At 41.7% G+C, this 14,792-nt stretch overlaps 1 protein-coding gene across 3 annotated transcripts in view; it reads left to right on the forward strand.

The window, feature by feature from the left end:
• LOC100377856 (uncharacterized) overlaps nucleotides 1-14,792 on the forward strand; it is a 92,157-nt gene that overhangs the window by 12,563 nt on the left and 64,802 nt on the right. For all 3 annotated transcript variants that reach the window (XM_085500013.1, XM_085500011.1, XM_085500012.1), the window contains exon 3: nucleotides 14,289-14,372. In XM_085500013.1, coding sequence (XP_085356139.1) covers nucleotides 14,289-14,372 — 84 coding nt within the window. The remainder of the gene's footprint in view (nucleotides 1-14,288; nucleotides 14,373-14,792) is intronic.

The following is a 14,792-nucleotide window of genomic DNA, read 5'->3' on the forward strand; positions in this document are numbered from 1 at the left end:
TTGTATACGCCACTTGGCACTCAAGTTTCAAGGACACGCTCGCGACAACCCCTCCGCTTTAATATGACGAGCACAAAGAGAACTTAACGGGGACTGTGTCATTTTCAATGACTTGTCTTTGTTTGTACTCTTAGTTCAACAGGTTTTTTTTCATCAATGAAAACCCTGACCCCTCCAGGGCTTGGATATGAGGGGAACAGTGCAAATATATCCAGAACAAACCTCACCATTCCCCACATCAGGGGCATATTCAAATCCTAGCCCTGGGGAAGTAGTGGGGCACAAGCCTGACTTAATTTTACACTGTCACGGCAGATCATGGCATAAAGCGGTGAGGGTTTCAATTCTTAAACATTCTTTGGTAAAGTCTCACAATTTAAGAGATCACACTTAGTAAAATGCCCTGGAATCAGATTCTGGCCTATTTTTTCGCAAAACATAGTCTTGACATTCTAGGACATTTTTAGTGCACAAGCCCCGCTAAGTTGTACAGTCGACTGTTGCATAGAGTCATTAGTCAAGGAAGTTAGACAAATATTTACCGTATTTATCCGGGTATAAGCCCAGGGTCCTGAACATGGAAAATTGCCAAAAAGAAGGGGTGGGCGTTTGCCAGGAGATCCCCGGCAAAAAAAACGAAAATTTGTAAAAATCGACAACACGCAGATCAAACTGCGACAGGGAATAGAACGGCAAATCACAGTCCCTCTATCACAGGGACAGTGGGCAAATGAAAACATGCAACGAAAATAAATGAACAATATGCAACACTAGAAGTAAAACAAAAATAATGTACTGCTTATAATGTGACAAATAAACCAGAAATAATAAAAATCGACAGTGAGAAATCATTTGAATTAGGATTTTCCCGCCGACAAACACGCCCAATATGCGTGAATTCAAAATGAATTAAAATGTCAGGGGTTGAACTGCGTAAAATCAACCGTCATACAAGATCAATAATAATTTACAAATTTACACAGTAAAAATTATAAAAATTCATAGCTGTTTGAAAAAACTTCTCAGATCTTTATTTGTACGTTCATTGCCATCTTTGTCAAACTCAAAACCCTCAAATGTCCAAGTCGGCGTCACTGTAGCCGTCAAACAAAATCCCTACAACCTATTCCTGAAGTTCGTCGATATCGTCCCACACAATTTGGACTTAGCACTTTTAATCCACGGATTTCGCAGTCTGTCAGCTTGGCACTTTTTATTCATGTCTAATCATAATAAAGAGACAAAGAAAAATGGGGTCGCTCTGCTGCAATGCTTTTGTTTACAGTCTAGCAATCATCTTTGACCTTTATGCATCTGCTTTACTGATTGGCTAAGAATGACATCACTACTAGTATTTCATCATGCAGGTGAAATCGTGACATTGCTGTCTTATCAGACTTGACGCTTATTAATCACGGTGAAAGTTATCATTCAGCAAGTTTCAGCCGTTGGAATGTCTCACTATATGGATATCGCGGTGGACTTGAAATAGGAAGTTTTTTTTATCCAACGACAGAAGAATAGTTTTCATGACAGAAATGCAATAGCGGTGATAAAAGATGGTAAAAAAGTTGGCAGTCTTCGGCGTGACATTGCAAAATTGCTGGCCCCCAGTTATGAATTCGCAAGCTGCTACAATATATTTATAAAGCCAAAATAACGTGATTTCAACCATTCTCCCAGGTACGGGTTGCTACAATATTGCAACATTGTTTTCATTGTCGTCGACGCTAAAGCCGAACGAGTGCAACACTTGCTTAGCGGCTCTCTTTATACGATTTGCTTGAATCGTTTCTAAGGAAGCACAAACCAAACGGCCGGCCCTTTTTAGGGCCATGACATATTTCAAAAAGAGAACTACCGTTTCTGCTTTAATATTTATTTTTATAGACTTGCTGACTGTTATGATTCTGAAAAAAATCAACGGTGAACGCGCTGTCCTGAAGGCAGAAAGCTGTCACAGCTATTTTGCGTTCACCCCTTGTTTTACGCAATTAACAATTTTTATAAGTATCACGACAGACTTCAAGAAAGTCAACTGTTAATACAACCACAGTCAACGAATGGAAAATAGTTTTTTTGTTTTGTGTATATAGAAAAAGACCCCCGGGCGTGTGCCCGAATATGACCTCAACTTCTTTATTGTGTCAAAAGTGGGGGGTGGGCGTTTGTCCAGGCATGGGCTCTTACCCGGATAAGTATGGTGGAGAACTAAAAACACCACAATTTTGTGATTGTTTAAAATTATAAATAAATCTGCTTAATTTAGGTGCTAGAGTATGCAAAAGTTTTTTATGGTAGTATATATACATACACAATAGATTTATATATAGCTATACACAACAATATAAATTATATATTTACACAAATATTTTGTACAGTGTTGTGTTGATGAGCTGCAGTCATGTCATCATAGAACCTTGCGTCCAGTGTAGTACATATGTGGTGTATAAAACGTGTGACAAACATTGTGTACACAAACAGCTGTGGTGCTGTACATTGCTGTGTTACATAATTAATCATTTATTACAATGTCAAATTCTTAATAATATTTGAGCAAACGGAAATATTGTGTATAGTGAATACTTTGGCACACAAAAACATTGGCGTAGTGATTTATATATAAGGTAACTACGAAATGCATGCTTTAACCTTTTCACAACCCGATTTTCTCAACCAAATTTTTCTGTACTTTCTTATATTCTTCATTTATTTAGGAAATGAGTCCTAATTTTGGAGCCAACAGGCAAAATTTGAGTCAATTTTCATTGTTTACTCAAAAAATTGGGCAGTTTTTGTCCCAATCTTCTGAAGGAAAGTGCAGACTTATAAACATGACTATTTTGTGATGAAAAAAGGGAACTGGTGGTGCAAAGGTTAAGACAAATTCTGGCAGCATTCCAAATTATTTCTATCAAGTGTCCCATTTGTGGCCGTGATGAGACCATTTATACGGTACACACCAAATATGGCAACTCAAATGAGGCATTACATACATGTATAGAAGATTTATTCTGGATGGCTATGCAAAGCCACTCTTTTATTTAACAGTTGATTTATTTTACTTTAAGATCAAATTGAATTTATTCTAGTTTCCTCTGTCCACTATTTAGACAATCCTTCCAATCATATTATTGTAAAATACTTTATTTCTGGAAATGAACTTTAATTTTGGTGTCAACAGACAAAATTTGAGTAAATTTTTACTCGAAAAATTTGGCTGTTTTGTCTAAATCTTCTGAACGAAAGTGCAGACTATAAACATTACTATTTTGTGAATTTGATTAAAGAGGAAACTAGTGTTGAAAAGGTTAATACAACTACTGGTAATCTAATTTTACTGAAATCAGTTTGTCTGTTTATTTAATGTGTTGATTTCAGGTAACAGATAGTACACTATAGTAAGGCAGTGTACGTGTTTGGATTTACCGCCAGAGTTCGTTAACAATAGGAAATAAAAAAGAATGTATCACAATGTGAAAGAAAGTGGTATGCAGGTTATTGTTGTTGGAATACAATGACATTGTTATTGTCTATGAATGAATGAATGAATGAATGGTGGTACGATCACTACTCTCTCACTATCTCTTGTGTACAGTGACTATAGGTACATGTACTAGTCTTAAACATTAATGACTCAAACCTCCTTAGTTTTATTTATTTTAAAGTAAAACATTAAAACTTTACAACTGTGTTTTATGATTGATATGTCCATGAGTGTCTGTTAAATCATTAGCTACTGTGCAGTGTTAAGTTGGAAAAACCTCATTCAAGATAGTTTATGTTTTAGCCTGTGATTTATGACCAGGCATATTGCCAAATTAGTGCATGTAGGTGCAAGATTTTCCAGCAATCTCCGCAATCCATAATCAACTGTCATCTACCAGTACTTTGCTTGTAAATGTGTATTCTTTCAATAATGTCTAACATACATGTGTATTACACAGTTATTGCTGATATGTAGAACTTCTAATGAAATACTCTTGAATATGTAGTTGAAATTAAAATAATGTGCAGTAGATGGAATTATTCATTCAACAGATTGTTTCAATATTTGTTACAATAGACTGATTGTTTATTTAATATTTGCTGTGTAGTAACCACAATAATTTTGGCAATACCTGAGTGTGGTGCCTGAATACTGCCTGTGTGCATTTTAGGACACTTTGATTTGTATAAGCTCTATTAAAAGTGAATCTCTAATAAAAGCACATATAAGCCACTAATTGCATTGGCTGTAGCATGTATACTAAATCATTACAATATAATTTACATAAGTGCATGCACTACAAATAAAATAAAATAAAATTTGTGTTTTGTATGGTTATTGCATGGATATATCATCTGTATGTGACAGCTTTTATAATAGTTTGATATTTCTGTGTCTTTGTTTTTATAATAGAATTGGATTGAATTGGATTATGTGTTTTACCAAAATTTACTATCAATAGTCATTGGTGTAGAATGCTGCTTATGTACAATAGTGTTTAAAAGTAACAAATGTAATTTTCATATTACATGAGTTTACATGAAGATATCACGTATGTATGAGTATGTTTTACTAGCTTTAGAGGACCCTTGGACACAAACTGTTAAATTGACCCAAGAGGGCAAAGGTAATACTTCATTGTCAGATTTGAGTGTTGGTATGTGTATGTATGTGTGTGTGTGTGTGTGTGTGTGTGTGTGTGTGTATAGGATGTTGTAGATGTTATTTGTGTCCATGTAAAATTCACTATATGTCTTAGCAAATATAAGAAAACAGTTCTTTTAGTATTCTTATGACTATTTAAAAATCAAATCCCAAACTGGAAGTGCTAGAGACAGGCGCTTAAGATGGAACAATATGACTGTCAGCTCTGACAAGTACTGACAGGATCACCCTGTTATCAATGAATAAACAGACAACAATTGACCACTTATAGTGAATGCTCAGGTGTGAATTTAGTTGCCATGGGAGATGCACGTATAGACAATGTCAGCTGATCATGTGACTTGCAGTCCACCAATAAGGTTAAGAGATGTAAACATGGTACCAAATTTGAAATATAAAGGTGTGCAGTTGCATTGTATGTGACCTTAGTGACTGTTGTGTACTGTTGTCAGGGACAAACTATATCCCTGATGTACGCATGTATTGTCCGCTAGATAACAATTTGTCTTCCGTTTTCAATTTCCAGTATTTAGTGGGTTCATGCTGCTACTGTGAATCTGGAATATTTAGATAATAAACTGAACAAACAAAAAACAACTTTCAGATACTGTAATTTATTTAGTACTGTGCAACCAGTTATTAATAAAATTGTGTAGAATCTGCTTCTCCCCTGATGTGAAAAGTTGATAAAAATTGACAAACCTTTTGGTCGAAACCTATAAGCAATAACAGAAACTGTCTGTATGGACCAACATAATGATGAAATTTAGTGCCAATTTTATAAAATGTGAAAAGAATCTGCACTGAATTTTGGACGGAAAAAAGGGCAGTCAAAGGGTTAAACACTAACCAAACAAAATAAAAAGCCGCAACGACACATCACCTGCTGAAACAAAATGAATGTCAGTCGGCAACGTATGAAAAATACCTGTAATTAAACTACATGTTTTTTGACAAATGTCAATTTTATTTGCTTGTAATGACCTCCACTCTTGGTTGTGTCACGTTTTGCTATTAATTATTCAATTTGAATATTTGATTGTTTGATTTCAAAATAGAGATAAAAATAGATATTTAATTATACATGTATATTTTTGATATTAAAATTCTTTGAATGCTGAATGCTGTGTCAGCTGGTGTTTACACTCACACTGTACTGATAATAAATTGTCACTATTCACATGCATGTGATGTATTCATGGACTGACAACAGCAATACACTAAAATAAAAATATGAGTGGATGTATTTTGATGATGACTCAGTGTGCATATTTTAAGTTGTAACTGTTTTGTGAACAATTGGCAGATTTTTGTACACACAATAAAATATGTGGATGTAATGTGGTTCTACCTCTCGTGGAATTAGGTACAAATTCATTGCAGTGTTATAGTCTGATCTGAAAATAGAAAGTGCCCTGTCTAAAAACTTAGTCAAAATGAAAAATAGCAGTTGCTTGTCTGTATCCATAGGCTTGTTGATTATTTATGGTTATTTACTGGTAATTTTCAATAAAAATTGGACAGATTTGTAAAAATTTTGCCTGTCAAATGAAATTTGATAGGTAGACAGGGGCTGGCTAAAAAGTCAGGTAGACAGGGGCTGGCTAAAATGACAGGTATACAGGGGCTGGCTAACATAACAGGCATACAGGGGCTGGCTAACATGACAGGCAGACAGGGGCTGGCTAAAATCACAGGTAGACAGGGGGATGGCTAAAATGACAGGTATATAAGGGGATTGCTAAAATGACAGGGATACAGGGGCTGGCTAACATGACAGGTATACAGGGGCTGGCTAAAATGACAGGTAGACAGGGGGATGGCTAAAATGACAGGTATACAGGGGCTGGCTAACATGACAGGTAGACAGGGGCTGGCTAAAATGACAGGTAGACAGGGGGATGGCTAAAATGACAGGTAGACAGGGGGATGGCTAAAATGACAGGTATACAGGGGCTGGCTAACATGACAGGTAGACAGGGGCTGGCTAAAATGACAAGTAGACAGGGGGATGGCTAAAATGACAGGTATACAGGGGCTGGCTAACATGACAGGTGGACAGGGGCTGGCTAAAATGACAGGTATATAAGGGGATGGCTAAAATGACAGGTATACAGGGCTGGCTAACATGACAGGTATACAGGGGCTGGCTAAAATGACAGGTATACAGGGGCTGGCTAAAATGACAGGTAGACAGGGGGATGGCTAAAATGACAGGTATACAGGGGCTGGCTAACATGACAGGTAGACAGGGGCTGGCTAAAATAACAAGTAGACAGGGGCTGGCTAAAATGACAGGTATATAAGGGGATGGCTAAAATGACAGGTATACAGGGGCTGGCTAACATGACAGGTAGACAGGGGCTGGCTAAAATGACAGGTAGACAGGGGGATGGCTAAAATGACAGGTATACAGGGGGATGGCTAAAATGACAAGTAGACAGGGGCTGGCTAAAATGACAGGTAGACAGGGGCTGGCTATCATGACAGGTAGACAGGGGGATGGCTAAAATGACAAGTAGACAGGGGCTGGCTATCATGACAGGTAGACAGGGGGATGGCTAACATGACAGGTATACAGGGGGATGGCTAAAATGACAAGTAGACAGGGGCTGGCTATCATGACAGGTAGACAGGGGGATGGCTAACATGACAGGTATGCAGGGGGATGGCTAAAATGACAAGTAGACAGGGGCTGGCTAAAATGACAGGTAGACAGGGGGATGGCTAAAATGACAAGTAGACAGGGGCTGGCTAAAATGACAGGGATACAGGGGGATGGCTAAAATGACAGGTAGACAGGGGGATGGCTAAAATGACAGGTAGACAGGGGATGGCTAAAATGACAGGTATACAGGGCTGGCTAACATGACAGGTATACAGGGGCTGGCTAAAATGACAGGTATACAGGGGCTGGCTATCATGACAGGTAGACAGGGGAATAGCTAAAATGACAGGTAGACAGGGGGCTGGCTAAAATTACAAGTAGACAGGGGGATGGCTAAAATGACAAGTAGACAGGGGGATGGCTAAAATGACAGGTAGACAGGGGATGGCTAAAATGACAGGTATACAGGGCTGGCTAACATGACAGGTATACAGGGGCTGGCTAAAATGACAGGTATACAGGGGCTGGCTATCATGACAGGTAGACAGGGGGATGGCTAACATGACAGGTATACAGGGGCTGGCTAAAATGACAGATATACAGGGGCTGGCTAACATGACAGGTATACAGGGGCTGGCTAAAATGACAGGTATACAGGGGGCTGGCTAAAATGACAGGTATACAGGGGCTGGCTAACATGACAGGTATACAGGGGATGGCTAAAATGACAGGTAGACAGGGGGATGGCTAAAATGACAGGTATACAGGGGGATGGCTAAAATGACAGGTATACAGGGGCTGGCTAAAATGACAGGTATACAGGGGATGGCTAAAATGACAGGTATACAGGGGGATGGCTAAAATGACAGGTAGACAGGTGGTTGGCTAAAATGACAGGTAGACAGGGGCTGGCTAAAATGACAGGTAGACAAGTGGTTGGCTAAAATGACAGGTAGACAGGGGGATGGCTAAAATGACAGGTATACAGGGGCTGGCTAACATGACAGGTATACAGGGGATGGCTAAAATGACAGGTAGACAGGGGCTGGCTAAAATGACAGGTATACAGGGGGATGGCTAAAATGACAGGTATACAGGGGCTGGCTAAAATGACTGGTATACAGGGGATGGCTAAAATGACAGGTATACAGGGGGAAGGCTAAAATGACAGGTAGACAGGTGGTTGGCTAAAATGACAGGTAGACGGGCTGGCTAAATTGACAGGTATACAGGGGGATGGCTAAAATGACAGGTATACAGGGGCTGGCTAAAATGACAGGTATACAGGGGGAAGGCTAAAATGACAGGTAGACAGGTGGTTGGCTAAAATGACAGGTAGACAGGGGCTGGCTAAATTGACAGGTATACAGGGGGATGGCTAAAATGACAGGTATACAGGGGCTGGCTAAAATGACAGGTAGACAGGGGGATGGCTAAAATGACAGGTATACAGGGCTGGCTAACATGACAGGTATACAGAGGCTGGCTAAAATGACAGGTAGACAGGGGGATGGCTAAAATGACAGGTATACAGGGGCTGGCTAAAATGACAGGTAGACAGGGGGATGGCTAAAATGACAGGTATACAGGGGCTGGCTAACATGACAGGTAGACAGGGGCTGGCTAAAATGACAAGTAGACAGGGGCTGGCTAAAATGACAGGTATATAAGGGGATGGCTAAAATGACAGGTATACAGGGGCTGGCTAACATGACATGTAGACAGGGGCTGGCTAAAATGACAGGTAGACAGGGGGATGGCTAAAATGACAGGTATACAGGGGGATGGCTAAAATGACAAGTAGACAGGGGCTGGCTAAAATGACAGGTAGACAGGGGGATGGCTAAAATGACAAGTAGACAGGGGCTGGCTAAAATGACAGGTAGACAGGGGGATGGCTAAAATGACAAGTAGACAGGGGCTGGCTAAAATGACAGGTATATAAGGGGCTGGCTAAAATGACAGGTAGACAGGGGGATGGCTAAAATGACAGGTTTATAAGGGGATGGCACAAATGACAAGTAGACAGGTGGTTGGCTAAAATGACAGGTAGACAGGGGGATGGCTAAAATGACAGGTAGACAGAGGGAAGGCTAAAATGATAGGTAGACAGGTGGTTGGCTAAAATGACAGGTAGACAGGGGGATGGCTAAAATGACAAGTAGACAGGGGCTGGCTAAAATGACAGGTATACAGGGGGATGGCTAAAATGACAGATAGACAGAGGGATGGCTAAAATGACAGGTAGACAGGTGGTTGGCTAACATAACAGGTATACAGGGGGATGGCTAAAATGACAGGTAGACAGAGGGGTGGCTAAAATGACAGGTAGACAGGTGGTTGGCTAACATAACAGGTAGACAGGGGGGATGGCTAAAATGACAAGTAGACGGGCTGGCTAAAATGACAGGTATACAGGGGGATGGCTAAAATGACAGGTAGACAGGGGGATGGCTAAAATGACAGGTAGACAGGGGATGGCTAAAATGACAGGTATACAGGGGGATGGCTAAAATGACAAGTAGACAGGGGCTGGCTATCATGACAGGTAGACAGGGGAATAGCTAAAATGACAAGTAGACAGGGGGCTGGCTAAAATGACAAGTAGATAGGGGAATAGCTAAAATGACAGATATACAGGGGCTGACTAACATGACAGGTATACAGGGGATGGCTAAACTGACAGTTAGACAGGGGGATGGCTAAAATGACAGGTATACAGGGGCTGGCTAAAATGACAGGTATACAGGGGCTGGCTAAAATGACAGGTATACAGGGGATGGCTAAAATGACAGGTATACATGGGGATGGCTAAAATGACAGGTATACAGGGGCTGGCTAAAATGACAGGTATACAGGGGATGGCTAAAATGACAGGTATACAGGGGGATGGCTAAAATGACAGGTAGACAGGTGGTTGGCTAAAATGACAGGTAGACAGGGGCTGGCTAAAATGACAGGTATACAGGGGCTGGCTAAAATGACAGGTAGACAGGGGGATGGCTAAAATGACAAGTATACAGGGGCTGGCTAACATGACAGGTATACAGGGGATGGCTAAAATGACAGGTAGACAGGGGCTGGCTAAAATGACAGGTATACAGGTGGATGGCTAAAATGATAGGTATACAGGGGCTGGCTAAAATGACAGGTATACAGGGGATGGCTAAAATGACAGGTATACAGGGGGAAGGCTAAAATGACAGGTAGACAGGTGGTTGGCTAAAATGACAGGTAGACAGAGGCTGGCTAAATTGACAGGTATACAGGGGGATGGCTAACATGACAGGTATACAGGGGCTGGCTAAAATGACAGATATACAGGGGCTGACTAACATGACAGGTATACAGGGGATGGCTAAAATGACAGGTATACAGGGGGCTGGCTAAAATGACAGGTATACAGGGGCTGGCTAACATGACAGGTATACAGGGGATGGCTAAACTGACAGTTAGACAGGGGGATGGCTAAAATGACAGGTATACAGGGGCTGGCTAAAATGACAGGTATACAGGGGCTGGCTAAAATGACAGGTATACAGGGGATGGCTAAAATGACAGGTATACAGGGGGATGGCTAAAATGACAGGTATACAGGGGCTGGCTAAAATGACAGGTATACAGGGGATGGCTAAAATGACAGGTATACAGGGGGATGGCTAAAATGACAGGTAGACAGGTGGTTGGCTAAAATGACAGGTAGACAGGGGCTGGCTAAAATGACAGGTATACAGGGGCTGGCTAAAATGACAGGTAGACAGGGGGATGGCTAAAATGACAAGTATACAGGGGCTGGCTAACATGACAGGTATACAGGGGATGGCTAAAATGACAGGTAGACAGGGGCTGGCTAAAATGACAGGTATACAGGTGGATGGCTAAAATGATAGGTATACAGGGGCTGGCTAAAATGACAGGTATACAGGGGATGGCTAAAATGACAGGTATACAGGTGGTTGGCTAAAATGACAGGTAGACAGAGGCTGGCTAAATTGACAGGTATACAGGGGTTGGCTAAAATGACAGGTAGACAGGGGGATGGCTAAAATGACAGGTATACAGGGGCTGGCTAACATGACAGGTATACATGGGGATGGCTAAAATGACAGGTATTCAGGGGATGGCTAAAATGACAGGTCGACAGGGGGTGGCTAAAATGACAGGTATACAGGGGCTGGCTAAAATGACAGGTAGACAGGGGGATGGCTAAAATGACAAGAAGACAGGGGCTGGCTAACATGACAGGTAGACAGGGGGCTGGCTAAAATGACAAGTTCACATGGGGCTTGCTAAAATGACAGGTAGACAGGGGGATGGCTAAAATGACAGGTAGACAGGGGGCTGGCTAAAATGACAGGTATACAGGGGCTGGCTAAAATGACAGGTAGACAGGGGGATGGCTAAAATGACAAGTATACAGGGGCTGGCTAACATGACATGTAGACAGGGGGCTGGCTAAAATGACAAGTACACAGGGGGCTGGCTAAAATGACAGGTAGACAGGGGGATGGCTAAAATGACAGGTAGACATGGGGCTGGCTAAAATGACAGGTAGACAGGGGCTGGCTAAAATGACAGGTATACAGGGGCTGGCTAAAATGACAGGTAGACTGTGGCTGGCTAAAATGACAGGTAGACAGGGGGCTGGCTAAAATGACAGGTATACAGGGGCTGGCTAAAATGACAGGTAGACTGGGGCTGGCTAAAATAACAGGTAGACAGGGGGCTGGCTAAAATGACAGGTATACAGGGGCTGGCTAACATGACAGGTAGACAGGGGGCTGGCTAAAATGACAGGTAGACAGGGGGATGGCTAAAATGACAAGTAGACAGTGGCTGGCTAAAATGACAGGTATATAAGGGGATGGCACAAATGACAAGTAGACAGGTGGTTGGCTAAAATGACAGGTAGACAGGGGATGGCTAAAATGACAGGTAGACAGAGGGATGGCTAAAATGACAGGTATACAGGTGGTTGGCTAAAATGACAGGTAGACAGGGGGATGGCTAAAATGACAAGTAGACAGGGGCTGGCTAAAATGACAGGTAGACAGGGGGATGGCTAAAATGACAGGTATACAGGGGCTGGCTAACATGACAGGTATACATGGGGATGGCTAAAATGACAGGTATTCAGGGGATGGCTAAAATGACAGGTCGACAGGGGGGTGGCTAAAATGACAGGTATACAGGGGCTGGCTAAAATGACAGGTAGACAGGGGGATGGCTAAAATGACAAGTAGACAGGGGCTGGCTAACATGACAGGTAGACAGGGGGCTGGCTAAAATGACAAGTTCACATGGGGCTTGCTAAAATGACAGGTAGACAGGGGGATGGCTAAAATGACAGGTAGACAGGGGGCTGGCTAAAATGACAGGTATACAGGGGCTGGCTAAAATGACAGGTAGACAGGGGGATGGCTAAAATGACAAGTATACAGGGGCTGGCTAACATGACATGTAGACAGGGGGCTGGCTAAAATGACAAGTACACAGGGGGCTGGCTAAAATGACAGGTAGACAGGGGGATGGCTAAAATGACAGGTAGACATGGGGCTGGCTAAAATGACAGGTAGACAGGGGCTGGCTAAAATGACAGGTATACAGGGGCTGGCTAAAATGACAGGTAGACTGTGGCTGGCTAAAATGACAGGTAGACAGGGGGCTGGCTAAAATGACAGGTATACAGGGGCTGGCTAAAATGACAGGTAGACTGGGGCTGGCTAAAATAACAGGTAGACAGGGGGCTGGCTAAAATGACAGGTATACAGGGGCTGGCTAACATGACAGGTAGACAGGGGGCTGGCTAAAATGACAGGTAGACAGGGGGATGGCTAAAATGACAAGTAGACAGGGGCTGGCTAAAATGACAGGTATATAAGGGGATGGCACAAATGACAAGTAGACAGGTGGTTGGCTAAAATGACAGGTAGACAGGGGGATGGCTAAAATGACAGGTAGACAGAGGGATGGCTAAAATGACAGATATACAGGTGGTTGGCTAAAATGACAGGTAGACAGGGGGATGGCTAAAATGACAAGTAGACAGGGGCTGGCTAAAATGACAGGTATACAGGGGGATGGCTAAAATGACAGGTAGACAGAGGGAAGGCTAAAATGACAGGTAGACAGGGGGATGGCTAAAATGACAAGTATACAGGGGCTGGCTAACATGACAGGTATACAGGGGATGGCTAAAATGACAGGTATACAGGGGCTGGCTAAAATGACAGGTAGACAGGGGGATGGCTAAAATGACAAGTAGACAGGGGATGGCTAAAATGACAGGTAGACAGGGGGATGGCTAAAATGACAAGTAGACAGGGGCTGGCTAAAATGACAGGTATACAGGGGGATGGCTAAAATGACAGGTAGACAGGGGCTGGCTAAAATGACAGGTATACAGGGGGATGGCTAAAATGACAGGTAGACAGAGGGATGGCTAAAATGACAGGTAGACAGAGGGATGGCTAAAATGACAAGTAGACAGGTGGTTGGCTAACATAACAGGTAGACAGGGGGATGGCTAAAGTGACAGGTAGGCAGATGGTTGCCTTAAAAAACATTGCTATACTGGCCTGTATGAACATCAAAGCTACCAAAATCCCGCAAATCTCCCCTCTATTTACTGGCGGAAAAGCCTTTGTCATTGTTTATTCAAATTTTACTTCTGTGTGTGTGGGGGGGTGGGGGGGTGGGGGGTGGGGGGGGGGGTCTGAAATCGAATGGATTCTTCTTTTAGTGTTTTCCCTGAGGGAGGAGAGAATAGAAATAACAGATCAAATTTCCTACCCAAACTATAAAAGATGTGAAATACCCAAGTGAAATCAGTACCTACATATGGAGGAAATTTATCATAAAGTGCTCTCTACACTAGAGTTATCAAGGCTATCAACATTTTGTCTGGTGGAAAACATTGGTGTATGACACAAACAGCACTTTATTCAGGTTTATCTGATAATAATAATAAAACATGTTCCAAAGAAAAAATCAAGTAATATTTGCATATTTCTGTTATTTTTACAGGATTACATGACGAAAGCACGTAATTTAGAGCATAACATGAAATCAATGGCAATAGAGAAAGATAAATTAGAACAGCATGTTGATGTAAGTCGCTACTGTTCTTGTCTAGTACTAGTATATTGTCATGAATGCTGATGGTCAAAGTTTGAGGGCGCTCTTTGTGGCACATGGCATTGACATTACATTAAAACCAAGCATTGATATTATTCACATATATTTACTACATAAATATTCATTACTTCTCCATGTAATGAAATTTGTTTACAATTATTCAATACATAAATAATCATCCATATATAATGATTAAAAACCATGCTATATTGAATAAATGCATTGGATGCATTCAAAACATCACTCCCTAGTATAGCCTATAATTTCCACACCTGTTTCAGAGATATTTGGATAACCGTTGTCTTTACTCATATAACAAACTTTCCCAAGTATACAAGCGATACAATGTTGTGTGTTTCCATACTTGTGTGTTTCTGTGCATATGAAAGCCAC

Source organism: Saccoglossus kowalevskii, chromosome 6, assembly GCF_978046115.1.
Source record: "Saccoglossus kowalevskii chromosome 6, keSacKowa6.1, whole genome shotgun sequence".
NCBI lineage: Eukaryota > Metazoa > Hemichordata > Enteropneusta > Harrimaniidae > Saccoglossus > Saccoglossus kowalevskii.